The sequence below is a fragment of the Oryctolagus cuniculus genome, chromosome 5 (assembly GCF_051225735.1).
Source record: "Oryctolagus cuniculus isolate XC-2025 breed Fujian yellow rabbit chromosome 5, ASM5122573v1, whole genome shotgun sequence".
Classification (NCBI taxonomy): Eukaryota; Metazoa; Chordata; class Mammalia; order Lagomorpha; family Leporidae; genus Oryctolagus; species Oryctolagus cuniculus.
Window position 1 is genome coordinate 61,065,830 of NC_142871.1, and position 26,607 is coordinate 61,092,436.

The 26,607-nt window shown below is 42.1% G+C and overlaps 1 protein-coding gene across 4 annotated transcripts in view; it reads left to right on the forward strand.

Moving 5' to 3' along the window:
- Nucleotides 1-26,607, forward strand: part of METTL24 (methyltransferase like 24) — a 122,707-nt gene that overhangs the window by 76,750 nt on the left and 19,350 nt on the right. The window contains exon 5 of one of the 4 annotated variants that reach the window (XM_089333819.1): nt 1,165-1,554. The exons of the other annotated variants lie outside the window; for them this stretch is intronic. Coding sequence (XP_089189945.1) covers nt 1,165-1,182 — 18 coding nt within the window. The 3' untranslated portion in view covers nt 1,183-1,554. Of the gene's footprint in view, nt 1-1,164; nt 1,555-26,607 lie in introns of those variants that run through there. 4 annotated transcript variants of the gene reach the window in all.

Sequence of the window (26,607 nt, forward strand, 5' to 3'; positions counted from 1 at the left end):
AGGGGCTGGTGCCCTGGCTCACTTGGCTAATCCTCCGCCTGCGGCACTGGCATCCAATTTGGGCGCCGGTTTCTAGTCCCGGTTGCTCCTCTTCCAGTCCAGCTCTCTGCTGTGGCCTGGGAGGGCAGTGGAGGATGGCCCAGGTGTGGACCCCTGCACCCACATGGGAGACCAGGAGGAAGCACCTGGCTTTAGATCGGCATAGCCCCAGCCTTAGCAGCCATTTGGGGGTGGGGGGTGAACCAACGGAAGGAAGACCTTTCTCTCTGTCTCTGTCTCTCTCACTGTCTAACTCTGCCTGTTAAAAAAAATTAAAAAAAAAAGAATAAAGATAGCTGAGTGCTACAAAGCAGATGTATATGTGGAGAGCATTGTTGCACAGTGGGTTAAGCACTGCTTGGGACACCCCATATCCCAGAGTGGAGTGCTGATTTGACTCCCAACTACTCCGTTTCCCATCCAGATTTTTGCTAATGCACATCCTGGGAGTCAGCAGAAGATGACCCAAATACCTGGGCCCCTGACACCCATGTGGGAGACCCGGATGGAGTTCCAGGCTCCTGGCTTCTGCCTGGTCCAGCCTTGGCTGTCATGGGCACAGAGGGGAGTAAACCAGAGGATGGAAGATCTCTGTCTGTTTATCTTACTGTCTGTGGTCTGCCTGTCAAGTAGATTAAAAATAAAGAAAGGGAAAGGAAAGAAAAAGAGATTGGGAACTCTTTTTTTTTTTTTAAGATTTTTATTTATTTATTTTACAGGGAGAATTACAGACAGTAGAGAGACAGAGAGAAATGTCTTCCTTCCGTTGGTTCATTCCCCAAATGGCCACCTTGGCTGGCACTGCACCAATCTGAAGCCAGGAGCCAGGTGCTTCCTCCTGGTCTCCCATGCGGGTGCAGGAGCCCAAGCACTTGGGCCATCCTCCACTGCCCTCCCGGGCCACAGCAGAGAGCTGGCCTGGAAGAGGAGCAACCGGGACTAGAACCCGGAGCCCATATGGGATGCTGGCGCTGCAGGCGGAGGATTAACCTAGTGCGCCACCGCGCCGGCCCCTGGGAACTCTTTTTAAGAAAAAGAAAAAAATACAGTGTGCAATGGGAATGTTTAAGAGAAATCACATGTAACCTGCCATTTGTTTTTATGCTGCTGATGCTTCGTTTGCAGTGTGTGGTGGGTAAATGAACCATCCAGACCTGGTGGTCAGGTCTCCGGCCTCAGCATCCTCCTTGCTGTTAGCCACCAGCCTGCTGCAGGAATGGAACTGGAGCACTTGTGCATGTGGTACCAGCCTGCTCTTGGCTGCCTCTGTTGACCTCTGGCAAGGTTGAGGAAGATATTTTCCCAGGGATGTTCTTGTCCTTCTGTGTCTGATCTAACACTCAGAAATGTGGCGATACTTCTTTCAGACATGTTCCTGTCTTTTCTTTGGGTTGAGGGTAGGGTGGGATGGGGTGGGGGAAGCTGCCTGTGGATGTCAGGAAGTAGGGAGATATTCGGCGAGGAAAAGTTCTTTCTATTCTTAGAACATTATCTCCGGCCGGCGCCGCGGCTCACTAGGCTAATCCTCCACCTGCGGCGCCGGCACCCCAGGTTCTAGTCCTGGTCGGGGCACCGGATTCTGTCCCGGTTGCCCCTCTTCCAGGCCAGCTCTCTGCTATGGCACGGGAAGGCAGTGGAGGATTGCCCAAGTGCTTGGGCCCTGCACCCCATGGGAGACCAGGATAAGTACCTGGCTCCTGCCATCGGATCAGCGCGGTGCGCTGCCGCAGCGAGCCAACCGCAGCGCGCCGGCCGCGGCAGCCATTGGAGGGTGAACCAATGGCAAAGGAAGACCTTTCTCTCTGTCTCTCTCTCTCACTGTCCACTCTGCCTGTCAAAGGCCTCGTGCTTGCTTTTTCATTTGGCTTAAATCAGTAATATTTTGCTCAATTACATGCTAGTCATAGGTATTCTAAAATGAAATTTCATTCTTGAGCTTTTCCATGAGAATTTCAGGTATTTTTTTAAAAAATAATATATGTAGATAGTATTTGGAAACTTAAACTTTTTATTCTTAGTTCTGTAAAAGGAATCTGTGATTCCAAATAATGAAAGACATAGTTTTTGTTATATCTAATTTTTAATTTTGCTAGTAATTGAAACAGGCAACACAAATATTTGGCACCCTCTTTCCTTAGAAATTTGTATTGGTTCTGCTGTTTACCATGGTGTTTTTCTTCTGATTAACTAGAGAGATCAGATAGCTGCAATATATGCTGAGGGTTTCCCAGGGTTGCTGTAGACTTGGTATTAGCACAGGAGGCCAATGTGGATCATATTTGCAGCATCCTGGTTGGGGGGCAGGTAGCAAGTATTGGATATAGAACCCAGTGAAAGAGCTGCTGGTTCCCAGCTAAACAGAGGTAACCAACCCCATTCGTACCTACCAGTTCTATGAGTTATACATGAGAATTAAGCTCTTAGAACCACATTACATGCTTTCCTGTAAAATGGGCATGATAACACTTTCCTTGCAAGATTGTTGAGGGAATTAAAACCAAAAAGGACTCAAAGAATCTAGAACAGTGCTTGGTTACCTGCTCCCCAGGTGGGAACTTTTTATTAAGCATTTAATGTGTTGGGTTGGTTTGAATTGTTTTAGGACAGTGTGCAAATACTGTAGATGTGAGATTACAGTGTGGATGATTTGGCATATTTTATTGCTTTTTCTGTTTCTTAGTGGGGAACTTCTATTAGGTCAACCATTTATTCCAGAACATGGTAAATAGAATGTGTACTCAGGATTGGATTTTGTAAGTATTTAGAAGAGTAGCCACGTGCATCTGATGTCCTGACATCCCTCCGATGTCCTTGGGACCAAACTCTCTGCAGTGATGTAGAAATCTTATAATTCAATGATCTTTCTCATGTGCAACTCTTGGGCATGGGCACTTACAGCTACACAGGCTTATTGAGTATATTATTATGAAGGAACCTAAGTAATATTAATATCTTTGAAGATATTTTATGTATCGAGGCTTCAATACTTTTTACTAAATTTGCCATATGATATTACATGACCTTCTAGGTTGAGCTGTTTCTTTCTGAACCCCTCTGTTAGGTCATTTTGATTCCTTTGGGGAGACATATCCAATATAGTTCCAAATTTTAGATGAACCAGGTACTCAGGGATATTCTGGATAACTAATTTCTCTGACAAAATGAAGTGCGTACTGCCCCCACCTTGGTCCAACTTGACTACACTGTCTAATTCCATGTAGCTTCAATCACAATTCATTTTTTAAAATAAGATGTATTTATTTGAAAGAGAGAGAGAAAGAGAGAAAGAGATATCTTCCATCTACTGGTTCACTCTCCAGATGGCCACGTTGACCAGGGCTTGACTGGGCCAATACCAGGAACCTGGAACTTCATCCAGGTTTCCCACATGGGTGAAAGGCCCAAGCACTTGAGCCATCATCCGTTGCTTTCCTAGGCACATTAGGCACCATGATGCTGGTCCCATATGATTAAAGTCACCCATAATTTGCCACTAGATGATGCCTATTAATATTGTCTCTCCTTCCAGGTTTTTTCCAATTATAACATACAGTTGTAACAAAATTAAATTGGGATCATATTGTAAATACTATTTTATAATCTATTTTTTAATTTTAAATATCTTGAATATTTTCACACATTTTAAAACATTTATACTATATATATTGCAGTATTGTTTGTAGTAGCAAAATTCTAGAAACAATATAATTGTCCTTTAGAGGTTGCTAAATAATTAAATATAGCAAAACCGATACAATTGAATACTTGGTGTCTATTAAAGTACATATTCTACATATCTATGCTTTACTGAAATGGAAAGATATCCAAGATACATTGTTAAGGGCCTAAAACAAAATTCCAAACTCTGAGTATGTAATGATACCCACTAGTTGAATAAAAATCAATAGATGTGCTTAGCAAATGCAGGCTTGAATACATGCTTTACATCGTGTCTTTGAGCAAATCTACTAAGTAGAGGTGTTGGGGATTCTCTGGGTACTTCTGTGTCTTTGGGGAAAGGTTCTGAGCATCGTGCAGTGTGAGGAAGACACTTGGTTGTCCTTCTGAAGGGTTTGAACTTCTTACCATGTGTACTTAAACTTTTCCCCTAAACTCTATAGTGTGATTTGTAATGGCTGCATATCTTCTGGTAAGTGGATGTATCACAGTTTCACCACTCCCTAAATGTTGGATGCATACATTACTTCCACTGTTTGACCACCATAAACTATACAGTGTTGGGCCTTTTCATATGCATAGATCAATTACCATCAACAGAGTTGTACTATTGTATTCTACTGGGATTCTTCCAATGGAAGTGACTGCTTGCTTCTTTGCATTCCCATCATGCTTTATATGTGTGTCTTTTATGGAAGTTAGCTAATTCCTTGCAACATAATTGCCTGGATACTTAGAGTCCAAGTGGTCTTCAAGAAGTTCCTGGTAGGTGCATGTTATGAAAAAAACTATGCGTGTAGGCCAGCGCCGTGGCTCACTAGGCTAATCCTCCACCTGCGGCGCCAGCACACCGGGTTCTAGTCCCGGTCGGGGCGCCGGATTCTTTCCTGGTTGCCCCTCTTCCAGGCCAGCTCTCTGCTGTGGCCAGGGAGTGCAGTGGAGGATGGCCCAAGTCCTTGGGCCCTGCACCCCATGGGAGACCAGGAGAAGCACCTGGCTCCTGCCATCGGATCAGCGCGCTGCGCTGGCTGCAGTGCACCGGCCATGGCGGCCATTGGAGGGTGAACCAATGGCAAAAAGGAAGACCTTTCTCTCTGTCTCTCTCTCACTCTGTCCGCTCTGCCTGTCAAAAAACAAACAAACAAACAACAACAACAACAACAACAAAAAACTATGCGTGCATTTCAATTTTGTTTTGCATCAAAATAATCTTCTTTTCCACGACCATTTTGAAGCACACTGTATCTCTAGGATACACCACGTGTATGTGTACCTGAGATGCTATTGTATCTATCTGTTCCATACACTGTGAAAATCCTGATAGTGACACTCTCACAGTGCCCTTGCTTCCACAGCACGGCTCAGCTTGTGCTTCTATGTGAAATGTGCAGCCAATAAATCCTGGAAGCCCTGAAATGAATTAGTTTCACATTATCAGTGAGCCTCTTTGTAAAATGATGTTAATGAGACTTGTTCAGGGTGGCTGAGCATCCTGGGGTCTTGGCCGTCTGTATAGATCACTATCCCTTTTGTGGAACATCATGGAAGACCAATGTCTGTAATCTAAGATTTGGACTAGGGAGGACTTTACCAGGGAAAACACAACTATTTCTATGTATGCAACATGAAAGTCACAATAAAGACCATGTGCAACCAAGCTGTAGGACTAAACAGGATTGATTATCTCCGGCTCCCCCACTAATAACTGGTTGCCACTTGTCGTTTATTTTTCCTGTATTGGCCCCTGGTGGCAGACAATTAGTTATGAAGGCTTAATAGACACTGATGAGTTTTGTCATGTGGGAAATTACTTTGATTCAGTGTAGCACCCACCCACACTGTGAAGGAAGTCATCCAGAGGTTCTGGATCACAGAGTAAGATGCCCATTTGTTGAATCAATTAAAAGCTTACCGTGGGAGGAAACGGAGGGAGGTGGAGTAAGTTAGTGCACCTGGGATCAGATGGAAGCGCCTCACTGCACTCACCTGGAGTCAGCGGATCAGCCTCCCTCTCCTCTCCTTCTCTCATCAGCTCTGTCTGCTGATGGTGCAGTTAGTAGGACCAGAGTTGACATTAAGAGCAAGGAAACTTATTTGGAGAGACACAGGGACAAGTATGTCTGGTCACAACTGCAGGTTCCCCAGTTAGCCTAGGAGCAGCTGTGGATTTTATCTGGCAGAGAATCTGTGGGGCCAGAATGGGTGTCAGCCATCCGTGGCCAATGGAAGACCTCATGAAAAGCGAGTGGCTTGCACACCTCATGTGTAAATGGTGGATGAGCGACTCACTTAATCTATGTAGATACTGGGAGCTGCTGTGTGGGTGGTAGGAACCCAATTATTTGGTCCATCACCTGGTGCCTCCTAGGGTCCCAGACAGAGGTGGGGGAGGGAGAGGGCTAGAGAGCATGCACACTGCCATCCACTGGTTCACTCCCCAATGTCTGCAACGGCAAAGACTAGGCTGGCTGAAGCCGGGAGCCAGGAATCCAACCCGTGCACTCCATTATGGGATGTGGGCATCTGAACCAGTGTCTTAACCAATAGACTAACTGTCCACACCTACCTCATGTACAGTTAATGTTTAGGCATAATTTTACTGTTTACTGAGCTTTTCTAGCCATGTCTATGCTTAATACACATATGTACTATTTTTTTCACATATGTACTATTCATTTTATTTATACCCAATATGTTTCATAAGTTACTGACTTACCTATATTTAATAAGTGTTGCAAAGTTCACATATACCACTTGATTTTTCATCTTCTATAGAAGAATTAGGCATTCTCAAATAAAATACCCGATGTATACTGCCAGTTTGAAACTTAATTGTTTTTTTGTTGATTAACTTTGTTTTCACCATTAATCCACTTCAGTGTTAAAAAAACCTTCATTCAGCATTCTACAGGATCCTGAACGGTCATTAATAGGCCCTCATGAATTAAACACAGTGAGCAAATGGAGTTTCTGCCCATCCCATAAAGTCTTTCTGAATTTCATTTTTAAGGTGCCCTAATTAGTTGTACAAGACAAAGCTGGATATGTGCTCATCTTAAGCCTATTCTGGAAACTGTTTCCATTACTTTTTACATTTTGTTTATTTGAGAAGTGGAGAGAGAGAGAAAGAGAGAGAGAGAGAGAGAAACATTCCGTTCGTTCCCCCAAATGCCCACAGTGGCCAGGGCTAAGGCTGGGAGCTGGGAGCTCAATCCAAGTCTCTCAGGTGGGTGGCAGGAACCCAATTACTTGAGCCAACACTCGCTGCTTCCCAGAGTCTGCGTTGGCAGACACTGGAGTCAGGAACCGGAGCTGGAAATCAAATCCAGGCACTCCTGGGACGAGGGTATCTCATCCCAGGCTAAATGCCACTCCCTCTGTTTCCATTTGTAAAAATGAGATTTCTTATATGAATCTGTTCTCTTGTAATTCAATTCCCTTATGTACAGGAAAACAACTTGATTTGGCATATTGCTAAGCCTGACAGTGCCTAAGAAAGGGTTTTCACGGCCAGTAGGAATTTTTTTCTGTTGGTTGGATTCTGGTTAAGTGAGACCTTGCTCTTCCGCCAATGGCTACCATTTCAGATGTTTTACTAGAGGATATGTGTATGAGGTGCAAAGTATCTGGTTTCAGGCATAGTGCAACCAGGTTGTGAAATTTCACAGAAAATTAAACTCACCAAATCGCCAATTACCCACTCCCCCAATCATTGGTCTGCTTCTTTTCCCCCTTTCTAGATTTTCAACACAGGGTATTTCAAAGAAGAAAAGTGTAGAGATAAAGTTTGATTTCTGCCTGCTTCATAAGAAGCGAGAATATGAAAGGAAGCCAAAGCCATTAGCAAGCAGCAGTAACAGAGGAATATTCCACCTGCTGGACAGTTAGCTCTCAGAATGTCCTTTATTCAATTAATGAACTAAAAATTAAAGACTCAGCACACCTGTGAAATAATTACCTTGGCCTAAAATAACCACAGGAAGCAGAAAGGAGAGAAACTGGGCCAGAATTGTTGAATTTAAACATTAGAAAACAAACACATTGGGGTGAGTGGTTGGCACAGTGGTTAAGACATCACTTGAGATGAATGCTTTGTTTCCCATATGACAGTGAGTGCCTGGGTTTGAGTCCCAGCTCTGCCCCAAATTCTAGCTTCTTGCTCATGTACAACCTTGGGAGACAGCAGAGGGTCCCTGCCACTACATGGGAAACGTAGATGGAGCTCCTGGCTCCTGGCTTCCGCCTGGCCTAGTCCTAGCTGTTGCAGCCGTTTGGGAAGTGAACCAGTGGATGGGAGTTCTTTGTCTGTCTATGCATTTGTCTCTCAATTTCTCAAATAAATAAATTCTTTTTAACAAAGGAAATAAGTACATGCTTATGCCATCAATGGCATTTCCAATTAGCCTGTCCACAACCTTTAACCGAACTTTTCTTTCTCTCAGGTGGGCCTATAACAGGCAAAAGGTGAAGAATATTTATCATGTGAAGAAAGCCAAACATCATTCTTTATGCTTCTTATACTTTCTGTTATCAAGGATATTCTTTCTTGAATGTTTGGAGGAAAGTCAGAATAGTGTTGCATGGCTTAGCTCAGTCTTAAATTTTCCTGTTTATGCCTTTGACATGCTAAGATAGTGTCTTCTAAATGTATTTAAATTTTTATTTTAGGGAGTGGGAAGAAAATAGAGACAAAAAGGCTCCCACCTGTTGGTTCACTTTCCTGCAGCATCCAGGACTGAACTGGGGAAAAAGTCAGGAACCAGGAACTCAAGCTGGGTCTCCCATGTGGGCTGAGTACGAACCCAATCACTTAAGCCATCACTACTGCTTCCCAGGGTCTGCATTAGCGGGAAACTGGGGTTAGGGGTCAGAGCTGAGAACTGAACCCAGCCCTTTCACTGTGGGACATGGGCAGCTTAGCTCTTAGGCCAAAATTCTGCTCCTAAGAGAAATGTTTTGGATCAAGGTAAATTCATTTATTTATAATACGACTCCACATCCAGGAATCAAAATGAAGAATAAGATCTCATGGATAAGAAAATCTCCTATCCAGTAGCAGAATGTTAATTTATTGGAACAGCAAGATATATGAAACGAGCTTTAGCTTCCTATATCATTTTCCTGACAGAGGTTCCTTTACTAGAACTTACACTTAGCACTTTCTGAAGAGCTTTCCCATTTAGAGTGAATTTAACAACCGCGGATATAATATAAGGTAGCAATTTCCAAGAAATTATTGGAAGCAAAGGAGAAATGAATCGCGTTCCCTAGGCAACCAAATAGAGAGGTATAACATCCCTCACACTCCTAAAATGAAGTTTGAAGTTGCTACTATTTTTGGTTTCAGCTTCCTCTACAAATGACTTTTGTTTCTTGAAATTATTCTTTGTGATGAAGGCTGAGCCCTTTCCAGCTCCCCTCTCTGTAATGTCATTCCTGTGTGTAACAGCCTCTCCGTCCTGTGATCTCAGCATGCGTGGCTATAAGAGGCATGGTCGCCCTGGCAATAAGATGAGATTGGGGCTGGAAACTGGTATCAGGAGAAGTGAAAATAGAGCAGACGGCTCCAGCCATTCGTTAGGCTGTCACAGTTTCCCAAAGCAAACTGCTTGGGGTTTTCTGACCCATTTAGTCTTATGTGATTTTTTTTTTAAGCTACGGTGTTATAGGACACTCAGCTTCAGGTGGAAAATATTTTAAATAGAAAGCTTGCTGGGTTTGGTGAAATTATTCCAGTTGGCTTTTGGTGCCGTCTGTTTCTATGGTGTGGTCTCCAGTAGTGTGTCATCCGTTCTCATCGGCCACTCTTCTCTCAACCTTTTTTCTTCTCGCCCTTCTTGTCCTTGTTTGGCTTGTCTTCTAATGATTTCTGCAAGTGGATAACACTGGCAACTGTAATCTTGAGAGCACAGATCCCCGAAGGAGGGCACACTGGGATGGGCCAGGCGTCAGCAACCCTTCAGAAGTGTGGTGTCTGGTTGCTGACAGCACCTACCCAACACAGTGGGGCTGGAGGTCTCGTCATCCAGAACCGATGGTCTTCTGGAGGGTCTCCCAGTGGAAATATCTCTCCTGTGTATTCCACTGGTATATTCTTCTGTGTTAATTATTAGCTAATTTTTAAAAAAGATTTATTTGCATACTTGACAGGCAGAGTGACACAGAGAGAGGGAGAGACAGAGAGGAAGATATTCTGTATGCTGGTTCACTCCCCAAATGGCCAGAATGGCTGGAGCTAGGCAAGGCCAAAGCCGGAAACTTGGAGCTCTCCCATGAGTCTCCTACGTGAGGGGCAATGGCCCAAGTACTTGTGCCCTCCCTTGCAGCTTTGCCAAGTGCTTTAATAGGGAGCAGCCAGGGCTTGAACTAGCGCTTGGATATGGGATGCCAGCATTGCAAGCAGAGGCTTACCCACCTGCGCCACAGCGCCGACCCCCAATTAGCTGATCTTTGAAGAGGACATTCCTCTCTGGGAAATTGAGCTGTTCCTGCTGTGCATCAACTACTGAACTCCTGTAACCTCACTAGCTTCTTGCATACTTGTCTCGTGATACTTGGCATAGGGAATGGATGTCGGCAGAGGTGGAGGACATTGGCATAGGTGGAAAAGGAAGATGCTTTTGCATGTGGCTTGGTCTACATTCTGCAAAATGGAACTTCTGGCCAGCCAGAGGGCATCTGCCAGTGACTGCTGGGGCTGTGAAGACACAGGCGGTAGGAGAGGAGTGCAGAAGGTGAGAAGGAGAAACATTTTCAGGAAATTTGCCTTCTGTGCCATGGCTATGCGGCTGTGGAAGTGGCCACAGTAGGATTTCATGGGGTGCTTTCCAATGCAGGCCAGCCATAGGTTATTGATGCTTGTCACACACTGCTATTCAGTACTTCCATGAGGAGGAAGAGAGACTGGATTTTTTGCGGTGGTTTGCTTTCTCTGGATAATATTGAATGCCTTGTTGGTATTCTGTGAATACTTTTTGAAAGCCTCTTAGAAATCAGGAATTGAAGCAAGGACAGGGAGTCAATGTTGAAGGTCCTTGCTCTCGGAGACATCAGCAGGAGATAAATATTTGTACAAAGATTATTCAATGTACAAAATATTTGCAAATGTTTGCACAAGAATCGTACAATTATACAGTGTACTCAGTGCATGAGAACAGAAGTGGAACAACTTGTTTTTCTTGGGCAGTCAGGAAAGCCAGGATGGGCAGGTGATGTTACAGGTGGCTCGTGAAAATTGAACGGGAGTTTATCAAAGGAAGAAGGGAGAGGAAATAGTGAATGGAAAGGCATAGAGGTGAGAAAGAGAATGGCGAGTTCCCAGAAAGGCACAAAGTTCAGCATGGCCGGCACAAGGCTGATTTGTGGAGGCAGCAAGGACGTGAGGCCAGAGGGAAGGTTGGGTCCAGGTTGTGAGGGAGCTGGTGAGCTGTGTAAAGGAGTTTGGAATTCATTCTGTAGCTGCAAGGAGCTGGGAGAGGCTTTTAAGCAAGGGACTTAAATGATGAGGCTTAAAACTTATAGATAATTCTGGAAACATTATAGAAAGTGGACAAGTCAAGGCTAAAATCTCTTGAGAGCTGGCTTAGTTCACTCAAAATATTGGGTGAACAAACACTGAAAACATTGATCATAGTCGGTGTTGGAGAAGAAGCCGTTGGTCAGCCTTGGCGTTTTAGCAATAGCTGTCACATCTGTCAAGCATTACCAAAATACAAAATGTGGGCAGTCATGTGGCATTTGACTTGTGGTTTCAAAAGAAAGGTTTCCTGTGAGAGACAGAGAGAGAACTGCCATCCGCTAGGCTTACTTCCCCAGTCACTGCCATGGCCAGGGCTGGCTGGGCCAAAGGTGGGAGCTGGGAGCTCAGTCCAGGTCTCCCATGTGGGTGGCAGGATCTCAACTACTTGAGCTGCCAGTGCTGCCTCCCAGGGGATACATTAGCAGGAAACAAGTCAGGAGCAGGAGCTGGCTATCAAAACCAAGTTCTCTGAATGGGGCTTGCAGACATCTTAGCTACTAGGCTAGACACCTGCCCCTACTTTTTGTTTCATAGATTTTTTTTTTCTTAGTTATATTTTTACAACCAACTTTCTTTTTTCAGGTTCATGATAGATTTTTAATTTATTTATTTTTTCCCAAAGAAGCCTTTTATTTAAGGAGTACAAATTATAAACAACTTTTATAATAACAAGCTTATTTTTGAAAAAGAAGGTCAAACCCCTCTGCGAAAAAATTAAAGCTGCAACACAGAACATTTAAAATTCTATTTAATAATTCATTTTAAGAAGAAATATTTATTTCTAAACATTAAAAATTCCTCTGAGGCCTACTATCAACAAATTTGAACTGTTTTTTTTTTTTAAAGATTTATTTCATTTATTTGAAAGACAGAGTTACAGAGAGAGGTAGAGACAGAGAGAGAGGTCTTCCATCCACTGGTTCACTCCCCAGATGGCCACAATGGCTGGAGCTGCGCCAAACAGAAGCCAGGAACCAGGAATTTCTTTCATGTATCCCACATGGGTGCAGGGGCCCAAGGACTTGGGCCATCTTTTACCGCTATCCCAGGCCACAGCAGAGAGCTGGATCAGAAGAGGAGCAGCCGGGACTAGAACCAGCGCCCATCTGGGGTGCCGGTGCTTCAGGCCAGAGTGTTAACCCGCTGTGCCACAGCACCGGCCCCTGAACTGGGTTTTTAATCTATGAAGAGAACAGAGATATACCACATTCTCCACAAACAGTTAAAGCTGTTTTTGTGCTATCAGCAATTTTTTATTTTTCTTCAGGCATCTCACAAATTGAAGATAACTCCAGGTAAATATTTAATATTTGGCTGTGGATTGTGATCTTATAACTGCTTTTGAGTGTGGGTTTGGAAACCACCCCTTAGATAACTGAAAATTGATTTTTTAATATAGACTCTATATAGATTTTTTGAAAGTGAACTATGGACTCTCTTTTATTGGTCCTTCCCTGTGAGGTGTTTTTCAAGTTCAAGTGCTTGTCTAGAGGACATTTCCTGCATGTAGATCAAGAAGCTCACAACTGATCCTTCCTAGTTCATCAGAGTCAGCCTTCTGGAAACAACAAATTCAAAAGGCCCTTAAATGAAGATATTAGGCAGTGGCCCTCAACATGAAATGACCAAGTGAACTAGCCAAATTGGGCAAGTGGACCTCCGAACCTCAGTGGTGCTGCTTTCCCTCCCCTCGTGTAGCCAAGACAATTAGGACACATTTCTACCTGTAAGATGTTTATGGAAAACACTCTTAGAGGATCCTTAGTAACTTGCACGTCTGAGAGTAACTTGGACTTTTTTTTTTGACAGGCAGAGTTAGACAGAGAGAGAGAGACAGAGAGAAAGGTCTTCCTTTTTCTGTTGATTCACTCCCCAAGTGGCCGCTACGGCCGGCGCTGCACCGATCCGAAGCCAGGAGCCAGGTGCTTCCTCCTGGTCTCCCATGTGGGTGCAGGGCCCAAGGACCTGGGCCATCCTCCACTGCACTCCCGGGCCACAGCAGAGAGCTAGACTGGAAGAGGAGCAACCAGGAAAGAATCCAGTGCCCCAACTGGGACTAGAACCCGGGGTGCCGGCGCCGCAGGTGGAGGATTAGCCTAGTGAGCCGCGGCGCCAGCCTGGACTTCTAATATAAGGTTTTGTAAGAGACTTGGTTTTCTGGGAAGTTCACATGTTATAATATCCAAGAACAAAGCTATGAGGAGACAATCTTCCTTCTCTTTAGCATGCTTGATCCCTGGAAAATATCAGCCCGAAGCCACTTTGGTGGCTGATGTGGAGAACTCATGGGTTATCCAGGGAAGTGTTCAGTGGCTGCAGGTGAACAAGGGACAGGCTGCCAGGTTCCCTAAGTGTTGCATGAATGTTGGGGAAGCTGCCTTCTGCCCTTTGTTTCCTTTGGAAAAATGCCATCTGGAGAACTTCCCTAGCTCCAATAAAACTGCTTCCTGGCTGAAGCCTCCCAGGCATCAGCAGTTCTTTTAAAGAAGGAAGATAAGATGATGGAGGATTCTGGGAACTTCAATTAAGATGCTGTAAATCCACTGCCACTGAAATCAAGCAAGAAGATGAAGTCCTGGGTTGACAAGCCATAAAACTTTGATGATCACCTCCACTCTCTCTGCTCTGGGCCAACACATACACTTTTAACACATCCATTATAAGTATTGATCTCTTTGATTCAGTTAGAAGTGTATACCTTTGGATCACTTTCAAAAGGATAATCATTTGCAAAAACTCCCACGTGTCAACTCATATCGAAGTAAGCAGTCATGCTATTTTCCCTGCTCTGGGACTGAGGCACAAGATAGATTGTGGGACAATGGGAAAGGATAAATCTCAACCAGCAGTCCTCTGAAAATGTGTAGTGTTTGGAACGCCAGCTGTCTCCACTGCCTCCTCTCTCTTCCTCGCCATCATGTTCTCTTCTTCCAACCTCTTCTTGTCAGATGAATGAGGCTCTTAATGTCACGTAGTCTCTAGATGGTTCCGTAGGTGCTGCATCCCTTCTTTGTCTTTGTATTTGTACTTTTTCCTGCTTGTGCCTTGAAAGATTGTCAGATGTGAGTCAGTGGATGCTGTGAAACATGAAAAAAGATGAAAACGTCTCACTACATTCATATTAGCATGAAAATACAACAGCGGTCATTTTTGGCAGGAAGGAAGGTCAGCTCATGTTGTCACGTAGCTCCATGCAGGTCCCACGGTGTGGGGGTATCTTCACTTACCATCTAATTCAAAGGTCCCAGGACAGCCTACCGAACTGCACACAAGAGAAGCTCTGATTGTTGGTAGATGTCTTTAGAATGCTCAAGTCAAGATGTTGGAATGATCTTTGCCTGAAATGTAAGGGAGCTATTTGTGAGTATTAAACAGATGGCCTTTTAAAGTGAAAAACAACCAAAAGCCCAAGCAGAAACAGATTTCAGAATTATATATACTCTTTGAGCTCAATTATTTTCTAAAATAAATAAAATACTACATGAAATGTAAGCAGTATGTTAATAGTCATTTCCTCTTGGGACTGGGATGCTGGACAACTTTTTTTCTTTTTCTGTAGACCTTTTGGTAGTGTTCTAATTTTAACAATTACCATGTCTCATTTTTATAAACAGAAACACACACACAACTTCCCAAATTGTTTTTTTTCCCCCCTGCGGAATGGAGAGACTTGGAATGGCATTGGAACATCACGTTTGTTTCTTGGTATAACACGTGTTGAGTCATTTTTTCTATGTGGTAGTTTAACTTGAGATATGATGTTTTCTGTAGACCTGGCCCCTTCCAGTTGGACCCAAGTCTGAATGTAGGAATTGAAAGGGGATGAATTAGCGGAAGGAAACCCTCAGTAGCAGGGACAGGGACTTTGCAGAAGTTGTTCCAGCTTCCACATATGTAAATGATAATTTCCTGGTTATAGCATACTTGTATTAATCAAAATGGAACTTTATTAAACATAGAGTGACAAGGAAATTGTCCCAGCCCTAAGTTATGCCATTCGGTTAGAGAGAAGCTATGAAATTCATATGGGTGACAATGTCATTATTCTGGAAAAATGGCATGGATCAGGGAGGTGGGAGTTCTGATGATAAAAAAAAGCTACGACTGCTAAACTCTGTTTGCCAGGATTCCTGCCTGGCCTGCCTGCTGATTTTTAATCCCCAAAGTGGCACCAAGTGGGCCACACACATGCCGAGAGCTCAGTAAGGACTTGTTAAATGAATACATACACCACATTGGCTTTTCTGCTGTCACTTTTCAAAAGAAGCTATCATCAGAAACCCTCCACCATGCCCTATTTTGTCCTGGGATCCTTTCATACCATGAGGGTATATGAACACCTGTTTTGAAGTCGGGTCCAATCAGAATCCTGACAGTACCACTTAATAGCTGGGTGATCCTGGGGTTGTTTAACCTCTCTGAACTTCAAGTTTCACCAATAATTGATCTTGGCTTCACCTTTCATAAGCTATGTGACCTGTCTAGGCCTCACTCCCCCGACCTGGAACATAGGGATAACAAAAGCACCTATTTTATTTCATTTTGTTGTTTGAGGATTAATAGTGGCATTCTTCATAAAATGTTTGGCAGGCTACTTGACTGGGTGCATAGTGAGTGTTAGTTAATTATTAGTTTGTCATTAGCAGTGGATTCAAGATAAGAAGATAAATATTGTTCTCTGAAGCATTGTCCATCTAAAGCAACTATTAGGGGTTTTTAAAAACTATCCAGTGAGAGTCGATGAGTCAGTAATTCTACAAAGCATTATCTAAGTACTTTTCTTAAGATGAGATTTTAGATTGATCCATGGCTAAGTTTCTAGCACATTTTCTTGATGTCACGTGGGTGATTTGTGTGTGGGATATCCAGGTCCTGATATTTTTGTCTAAAAGGTTCCCCCTCCCTCCTCTAATTGCTACATAAATTTAACAGGAAGTTCAAAACTCCCACTGCTTGAATTTTTTTTTCTTGCATATTTTTGTTTTCTGGCTTTTAGCCTTACATCTGATTCTAGTTTGCTTTTACTTAATCCCTGCTTTTCTCCTGAGTTGTGACTTGCACATATGTCTTGATTATAAGCAGGGCTGACTTTATCATGAAGTTAATGCAACTCGGGCCTTGGGGCCTCTCACTTGCATGGGCCAAAGGACCCTTCTGAGACCTACACCTAATTATATATTAGGTGTGTTTAAAATATTGTATTCTATTTTTTAAAATAGGCTCCTTTGAATTAAATGAGCTTCAGGATCCACAAAATCTGAATCTTTCTCAATTGTGTTTGTTTTTGAGAGACTCAACACGTTCAACTTAGATCATCTAAAGTGAATATTATCATGGAAACATTATGGATAAGAATCCATACTGCTCAGTGCAGCAGGTCATCGTTAGAACCCTGGCAGGGGAATTACCATGATCCTGGAGCTAAGGGGGAGAAAAAAGAAAGCAATTAGGTAGGGGATGTAGAGGAAGAGTAGAGATCCCAGACTAGAGAGCTTTGGACCAATTCCAGAGTGCCCAAGAACACTGAGAGTTAAGGTGGGACCAGTTGGTGGTCTATTGCACTGCCACTAACTGTGTGTTCACAGAAAGTTTCAGCTCTGAATAGCTTTTGCAGTGCGACACCTCTCTTAATAAGTAGCTAAGAATGCTAACATATGTTAAATGTATTTGAAATTGGGTGAGTTGCACGTGAAAAAAACAGCCAACAGTGGCTTAAACAATAGAAGAGTTCACTCCCTCTTACACGAGAGAAGTCTGAAAGTAGGTAGTACACATCTTGTATGGGGACTCCACAGTCACCAGGGACCCAAGCTCCATCCAGGTTTTCCCTGCTGTACCCCTGGGGTATAATCCTTCCTCTCATGATACAGTATTGTTGTTAGAACAAACCGTGGCATCCTCATCCCAGGCAAAGAGCTGGTGAAAGCACAAAGTGCAACCCTGTCCTTTAAGGAAAATTCCTGGGAATGCCACATGACTTTTTTTTAAAGGTTTTCTTTATTTATTTGAGTGTTAGAGTTACAGACAGTGAGAGGGAGAGACAGAGAGAAAGGTCTTCCTTCAGTTGGTTCACTCCTCAAATGGCCACAATGGCTGGAGCTGCGCCAATCCAAAGGCAGGAGCCAGGAGCTTCTCCCCTGTCTCCCATGCAGGTGCAGGGGCCCAAGCACTTGGGCCATCCTCCACTGCACTCCTGGGCCACAGCAGAGAGCTGGACTGGAAGAAGAGCAGCCGGGACTAGAACCCGGTGCCCATATGGGATGCTGGTGTCGCAGGCAGAGGATTAACCTACTGCACCACAGTGCCAGCCCCAATGCCACATGCGCTTTTACTCATATCTTATTGTTTAGATTTCAGTCACCTGGCAAGACAGCCATAGAATGACTAGAAAAGAGAGTCTTGTATTAGGGCAGCTTTAGAGTCAGCTGGAAATCAGAGTTGTGGTACTGAGAAGGAAGAATAGGAATGCAGGCAAGCAACAGTTCTGCCCTTAAACTAAACAATAATATATGCTGCTGTTCTTCTCATTTTATAAAATGGATTCCTCAGTGCATTTTATAGGATCTGAGTTTTTATTAATGTACAAGCTGGTATTGATCAGAAGTAAATTTAGAAAATGCCAGATTGTGCTTTTCTGGGTACTTCTGGTGCAGAAAGATTCTTGGCAGAAAAAGTTATTAGGAGAATAAAAGGACTGTGCTTTTCTCTAAAATGTCAGAGATCTCCTTAAGGTGACCGGGTGGCCGGTCATGGGGTTCTAGGAAGAATGAGGCATAGAGCTGGAGACTTCCCTCGGAGTCATGTTAATGTCAGTGTGTGAGTGTGTGTGTGCATGTGCATGTGTGTGTGTGCATGTGTGTGTGTGTGCCTGTGCATGTGTGGGTGTGTTGGAGACTAAGTGGAAGGGTGATGTTTCAGAAGTGATATTTTTGTCACTAACTGATCACATTGTAATCTTGAGCATCTCTTATTTTTACAATGAGGATGTTAGACAAGATGTTCACAGAGTCCTTACTGAATCTAATCTTTTATAATCCGAGATCCTGGAGGTACATTGAATCATCCACCTATCAGTCAATTTGCTCTATATAGGTAGCTCTTGCCTATCACATTTGGAATATCTCTATATTTCCTGTACCAAGTTTTAATTTTATATCTGAACCATCTCCTAAAACATAGCTGCTGTGATACACAGAAGATACATTTTGACATTAGCTTAAATCATATAGCCATAAAAATGTTGGATTATGGACCTCGTGGAGAATTGGCAAAAATTGTAACAGCTAACGCTGATGGAGCACTTACTCTGTGTTAAACCCTGTGCATAGTGCTTTATTTGCATTTTCTTATTTAATCCCAATAAAGTCTATGTGGGCCCCAGATTTGCTGAGTGCCCTGGACTCCAACCCCACTGTGGCCAGAACCTGCCCAAGTTTTCATAGGTATGGTTGGTCATGCACAGCTACCCAGGTGGCACAATTTCCTTCTCCGCTCTGTCCTGGCTTTGGTGAGCGCCCTGAGCTCCAGCCCAACCGTGGCCTGAGCCTGTCCTGGCTTTAGTGGGAGCAGTTGGAAGTGCATATGTGCCCCAGGCTTGAGCCCAGATCTGCCACGACTCTGGTCACCACCTCTGCGATGCACACACCTATGCTGGGACTTACAGTAGCCACCAATGTCCCTTATTCCATTGCTGTTGTTATCAGTGAAGAAGATATAGGGAGGCTATACTTTAGTGTCCAACAGCAACTAAAGCTGAAGTAGCCTACCATACTGACACCTGAAGACATCTTCTGGAAAAGATTTCAATCCACAAAAGTCATCCTTTAATAGTGATAGACAACAGATCCTCCAGATGTTCAAATTTCAATGTAGGGACATAAAACTTAAGAAAAAGAATGGCAATATTATGTCCCCAAAGGAACACAATAATACTTTACTAGTAGACTCCAAAGAAAAGGAGCCTAACAAAATGCCTGATGAAGAATTCAAAAGAATGGCTATAAGTATACTCAGTGAGATAGAAAGGTATACAGATTGACAGTTACATGAAATTAGAAAATCAATACATGATATGAATTCAGCAAAAAGAGATCTTAAAAAAGAATCAAACAGAAATCTAAGAACTTAAGAACTCAGTTAAGTCCAATAGCTTCAATAATAGATTAGATCAAGCAGAAGAAACAATATCTGAGCTTGAGGGCAGGTCTTTTGAAATATCTTAGTCAGACAAAAAAAAAAAAGAAAAAAAGGAATGAAGATAGTCTATAAGGACTTTTGGACACCAATACGTGATTTAATACTTGTATTCTGAAAATTCATGAAGGAGAGAAGTGTGAAGGCATGTAAAACCTATTCAGTGAAGGAATAGCTGAAAATTCCCCCAACTTGGAGAAAGAAATGGACATCCAAGTACAGCAGACCAATAAGACTACAAACAGACACAACCAAGAAAGATCCTTGCTAGGACACGGAAGAGTTGAACTCTCAAAAATATAGCACAAAAAGAATTTTAAAATCTTCACTATGAAAGCATCAAGTCACTTTTAAGGGAATTTCCATTAGACTAACAGAATATATTTTTAAAGACTTGTTTATTTATTTGAAAGGTAGAATTACAGAGAGAGGAAGAGATCAATCAATGGCCAGGGGGTAAGTCAGACTGAATCCAGGAGCCAGGACCTTCATCCAGGTCTCCCTAATGGGTGGCATTTGGACCATCTTCCAGTGCCTTCTCAGGCACATTTGCTGGGAGCTGGATTAGAAGTGGAGCAGCCAGGAATCAAGTTGTCACTCATATTGGATGTTGTCATCACAGGAAGTGGCTTAACCTGCTTTGCCACAATGCGATCCCCCAGAATATTTTTTCAACAGAAACCTTACAGGCCAGGAGTAAATGGAATGATATATCCCAAGTTCTGAAAGAATACAACTATCAACTAAAAATACCAAATCCAGTAAACTATCTTTCATAAATGAAGGAGAAATACTTTCCAAGATGAGCGAAAATTGGGGGGAATTCATGACCAGCAAACCAACTTTACAAAAGATGCTGAAGGGAGTCCTATATACAGAAACAAAGAAAAATAACTAGCTTCATGAAAACATGTAAAAGTACAATACCCTGTAGAAAAAGAGTGAAGGCTAATTCACAGAAAGAATTTTAAAAAATAATAGTGGGAAAATGTTTGGTCTAGCAGTTAAGATACTGCTTATGATAACTGCATCTCCTATCAGAGTGTGTAGGTTCAAGTTCTGTTTCTGCTCCTGATTCCAGCTTCCTGCTAATGCACACCCTGGGAAGCAGACAGGGATAGGGATGGCTCTAGTACTTGGGTCCCTGGCACCCACATTGGAGACCTGGACTGAGTTTCTGTTTCCCAGCTTCAGCATCTCCCAACCCCAGATATTATAGACATTTGGAAAGTGAACTACTGGATAGGGAATTTCTCCCCTGTGTCCTGGCCCCCATCTCAGTGTCTCTCAAACTAAGTAAATAAAATTTTTAAAAATGAAGTAAAAATGACAGTATAAAGTCATTACTTATCAATAGCAACTTTTAATGCAGATGGTCTAAATTCCATTATTTGATGCAGACAGAGTAAATGGATAAAAGCAAAAGATATGTTGTCTACAAGAAATCTACCTCACCAGAAAGAAACACAGAGACTGAAAGTAGAAGGATGGAAAAAGATTCCATGCAAACAGAAACTAAAAAATGTCAGGAGCTGCTATTATTATATCAGACAAAGTGGATTTTAAGACAAAAATGGTCAGTATATAATTATCAAGGGATCAATTAAACAAGAAGATATGATGATTTTAAATGTGCATGTACCTAGTTAGTGCCAGAGCACCCAATTTTACTTAAAAAGTATTATCAGTTGTAAAGGAAAAGATAAGCTCTAATACAGTAATAGTGTGGAACTTTAACACCCCAATTTCATTCATGACAGATCAATCATCCAGACAAAAGAAATTAATGGAGAAACTTCAAAGTTGGACTATGTTATGTTAGATACCAAGTGAACCTCATAGGCACTGACAGAATGTTCCATCCAACAGTGACACAGTATACATTCTTTTCATCAGCACATGAAACATTTTCTAGAATAAACAGTGTATTAGGCCACAATTCAAGTCTCAGCAAATTTAAAAATGGAAATCTTTTCTGACAACAATGGAATAAAACTAGAAATCAACAACCAAGGAAACTCTAGAAATTGTACAAATACATGGGGAATTGAACACCATGCTTCTTAAAGAATGGGTCACTGACTGAGGAAATCAAAGGGAAATTTTAAAATTCCTTGAAACTAATGAAAGTGGAAATACAACAAAGATTTATAGGATACAACTGTGGGGAGCAACTTGGACTAGACTAAGTTACTGGAATTAAGACTTATTCTATGCATCTGCTCTCCCACAATATGGCGCTGAGAGAGACACCAAACAACCTCTACGCAGTTGCCTCTCGCCAATTTGACTGATAAGCTGCAGGAGCTGATCCTGCTCCTGATTGGAGGAGAGCAGTGTGCTCGGCGTGTGGGTAGCAGAGTTGGGATTGGTGGAAGAGGACTATAAAGGAGGAGAGAGACAACATGCACCAGGAACATCTGAAGGAACACCTGAGGAACACCTGAGCAGCCCCCGAGAGAGCCGGCCGGCAGTGTGCCGCTCCTCCACGGAAGCGGGGAAAGCGGCGGGGGGTGCCGCCCCTCCACAGAGGTGGAGGGGCCGGTAGCTAACCCGGGACGGCGTCGTTCCTCCATGAGTGAGGGCCGGCAGCAAACCCGGGAAGAGCCGGGCAGAAAGAACAGCGCAGGGTCTAGTGTCATTCCTCCGCGAATGGGGGAGTGACAACAACAAAAGTAGTAATACCAGGAAAGTCTATAGCAATATGTACCTATGTAAAAAATTTAAAGGTATTAAATAAACAACGTAACAATACATCTCAACTACATAGAAAAACAAGAGTAAACCAAACCCGAAGACAGTAGAAGGAAAGAAAAAAGATCAGAGCAAACACAAAATGAAATAGAAACTAAAAAGCAATACAAAAGCTCAATGAAATAAAGAGTTGATTCTTTGAAAAGATAAATAAAATTGAAAAACCTAAGACTAAAATTGATAAACCTAAGATAAGACTAACTCAGAATAAAGAAAATTCAAATAATTAATATCAGGGATGAAAAAGGAGATACCTCAACTGATACCACAGAAATTCAAAGGATCATTAGGGACTATTATGAACAAGTATACATCCACAAATTGGAACACCTAGAAAAAGTGAATAAGCTGCTGGATACATTTACCAAAACTGAACCATGAAGACACAGGAAAACTGAACAGAACAATAGCAAGTAATGAGATTGACTCAGTAACCAAAATTCTCCCAACAAAGAAGAGGCCAGGACCAAACTGCTCCACTACTGAATACTACTGAATATTTAAGGAAGACCCAACACCAATTCTTTTTAAGCTATTCCAAAAGATTCAAAGTAAGGAAACACTTCCAAACTCACTCTGGAGGACTAGCATTTAATTCCAAAATTAGACAATAACACAACAATAAACAATCTCCCTGATGAACAAATATGTAAAAATTATCAACAAACTGCTAGCAAATCAAATCTAGCAACACATCAAAAGGATCATGTATCGTGAGCAAGTTGGATTTATTTCAGTGATGCTGGGAGGGCTCAGTGTTCACAAATCAATAAACATAATTCATAACAACATCAATAGAATGAAGGTTAAAAATAACATGGTCATCTCAATTGATGCAGAAAAAAATACTTTAATAACACCTAGCAACAAAATAAGGATAGAAGCAATATACTTCAACACCTAATGAAAGGATATATATGACAAACCCATAGCTTGCCCAGTGCTTTCAACCAAGTCCAGTGATTCTCTAAATATAGTTCTTGGGTCAGCAGCTCACCACCAGCTGGGTTCCTATTAGAAATAGATACTCAGGCCTTGTTCAAGATATACTGACTCAGAGACCGTGTTTCCACCAGCCCTCTGGGTGATTCTGAAGCCTGGGTTACTCTGAGCAGCACTGTCCAGGAGAAATCTGTGTGATGCTGAAGACGTTCTATAGCTGCCTTCTTCATTAGGACAACCACTTGCCTCATGTGGCTGTTGAGCCTGTGAAAGGTGGCAGAGGTGCTATACACATGGTGAGTGGCTATCATATAGGACAGCAGAGCTTGGTATCATCCCTAGACATTCGTGTACCTTTACAACTGCACAGTTCACTGCCTGGGACACACTACAATGCAACAGAAAACTGAATGCACCTGCATAATTATTATATTGTTATATATATTTTATATCAACTAATTTTTTATATCAACTAACTAGAAAATATTTTAGAAGAGAGCCTTGTTGTTTACTGCCTATGAAATATTCCACAAGAGAAAACCAATTTGTGTTTAGTCCCAAGTCCTATTAGGACTTGTGGTAAGTTGTGCTTTCTTAGACTATTGTCCCACTTTAGACCCCAATGGTAAGTATTTTAGAAGAACCCAACAACTCAAGGTTTTAAAGAAAATTGTCAGCCAGTGCTCCAAGGAAAATTTAGTCCTCTGTATGTTGGTGGAGGGGAGAGATGAGCTGCAGAAATTTTTGGTGTTCCACACAAGGAAGTGGTCTGAGAAAAGGAGCAGAGGCAGGAAAGTTCATGACATCCTGAGGAATAGCAAAGCATTGCATTGGCTGGAGTGTAGCATTCATAACGTGTTGAACATCAGGGTCCCAACACAATCAGCACTAGCAGGATGATGGAGTTCACTGCTGCTCTCATACCTTTTATTTGTCCTTGGCTCCTGTCCATTTCAACTGGTGAAGTCTGACTCCAGAGGTGAAGGTGGAAGAGGGATGAAGAGACCAGGCCCAAGATATTATTGAGGCAGAATGGACAGGACTTTTATCTGTTGGGATTTTACACCTTCTTTGTGCCAGGGACTCTGATAAGGACTTGATACCCAAAGAGAAGTTATATCCCTGCCCTGAAGCAACTGACAGCCTGGGTAAGGGAATTAAAATATCAACAAATGAATGAAAACTCTGCTACCTGATTCTCTAGATGTCTGTGTAGGGTCCAGATATGGAGGACACCAAGGTAGCCCTGACAGATCTAAGGTACTGCTGTCGTCTCATAGGACTCGAGATTTGGAGGTTCGTTTGTTTGGAGTGATACTCAGATCTGAGATAAGGCCAGGCTAGGTGAGGAAAATAATTTTTGCATATTTTTTCAAAACAGCATTCTTTAGTTGTGCATGTGTATACATTAACCCTGAAGCTTCTTGGTGTTCCCTGACTCCTCTTATTTGGGTTTCCAGCACTTGATCCCACTCACTGCTGAATTTCCTATGTTCTCTTCCAGGGTAGTATCTCTTCTCATTTAGCCTTCAGGGTATGTTATAACCTCATTGCCACCCTCTAAACTAAATAACCAAGTGAGTTTATTTCATGTCCCTCTAAATTAGTGCTGGGCTATGTTTTATGTGGCTCAAGTCCTATTGCTGGCCGCAGAATGCTCTGGGATTGACTCAGTGCCACCAGAATCTAAAGGCAAAAATTTCCCTAAGGAACCTCAAGACCATGTCTTCCTGAGGAATATTTTAGTTGGGTGCTTACTTGTTAATTTATTTGTTTATACATCTAAGAATAATTTATATATCTTTTTATGTCCTATATCTTTCCAGAAATACTTTGGAATGCTTGTGGAAATATAATTAGGACAGGAAAATACATTATAAGTTTAATGTAACTTTAAGGCACTGAGTTAAGGCTAGTGACAGATATATTGTTTCTCAGCTACCCAGGAAAGTGGGTAGAAATACAGAAATCAAAACATGTGCCTGGAGCTGTCCTTGGTGCTGCCATTGCCTTTCTGCCTGAGTCCGCCCTTGCTACCATCACAATGCTGCCTACATTTAAGTTGCTCAGCATGTCACCAGGAGCCATGCTGAATTCTAACAGGTTAACTTGTCACCAGCTCTCCCTGTAAAGGTCCCTTTTTGGTTCCTGGGGCTACTGTGCCCATCTTTTCACCCAACCCAGAAGACTCTTGCTCGGCAGCCTCAGGGAGGATTCTTTGCTCATGCTGGGTATCTGGCACACACAAAAGTCTTTGTAAATGTTTTTCTCGTTTCTTTTTAAATTCATTTGCAAAGTGTTGCCTCCTGCAGAGGTTCATTCTGTAAGCTGATTACTACATACAAAAATATTTTCTTTTCTTATTAGTTCAGAATTGGTCTACATTAGCTTAGAGTGACCTTTCATATTTATTATAATATGCAGGGCAAGCCTCATCTCTCTTTCTCAAATGGTAGCAAAAATATTGTGTTGTTAATGTTCCTGCCAGTTGACAGTGGTAATTGAATCTGATTTAGTGTGTTTAAAGTCTAAAGCTCCCAAAGAGGCTTTGAATCTCTTCCTGTTCACTTAAGACAGATTATTTTGTTCCAGTTTTCTACAAGAAGATCTAATGCCTTTAACTTCTAATGCCTTTAACTTCTAGTCTTATAGGTGCAGATAAATCTTCCCTTAAGTATGCTTGACATATAAAAGCCTGAATTTATTTTATCAGTAAATAACAGCTTTTCATAATTAAGCTAAAACAGGAAGAAGTTTTGATAGTTATGTTTAAATTATGATTAAATATTGACTCACACTATAGTGAAAAATAATGAATACAACTTGATTTTTTAAGAGTGATCAGTAATTGACAATTTTTATTGTATTTTTTTATTTTTCCAGAAACCTTTTAAGGTATACAAACTTTATGCGTTTCATAAGTGCAACTTTAGAAACATAGTGATAGTGATTCTTCCTATCATACCCACCATTCCAGCCCCACTGCTACCATTCTTCTTCCTCCTCCCTCTCCTATTCCCATTCTTATTTTTTACTATTATCTATTTTCAATAAATTTTAAATATAAAAGATTAACTCTATACTAATTAAAGAGTTCAACAAGTAGCATAAATAAAACCTGTTCCTCAACAGTTTTCAGATTTCTCTTTTGATTTCTTCTATAACCCACTATTCATTCAGGAGCATGTTGTTCAGTCTCCATGTTTTTGCATATGTTCTAGAGATTCTTGAGTTATTGATTTCCAGCTTCATCCCATTGTGGTCAGAGAGGATGCATGGTATTATTTCAGTTATTTTGAATTTGCTGAGATTTGCTTTATGGCTTTGTCTATGGTCTATCCTAGAGAAAGTTCCATGCACAGGCGATAAGAACGTGTATTCTGCAACTGGAGGATGAAAAGTTCTGTAGATATCTGTTAGGTCTGTTTGGTTTATACTATCAGTTAACTCTGTTGTTTCCTTGCTGATTTTCTGTCTGGTTG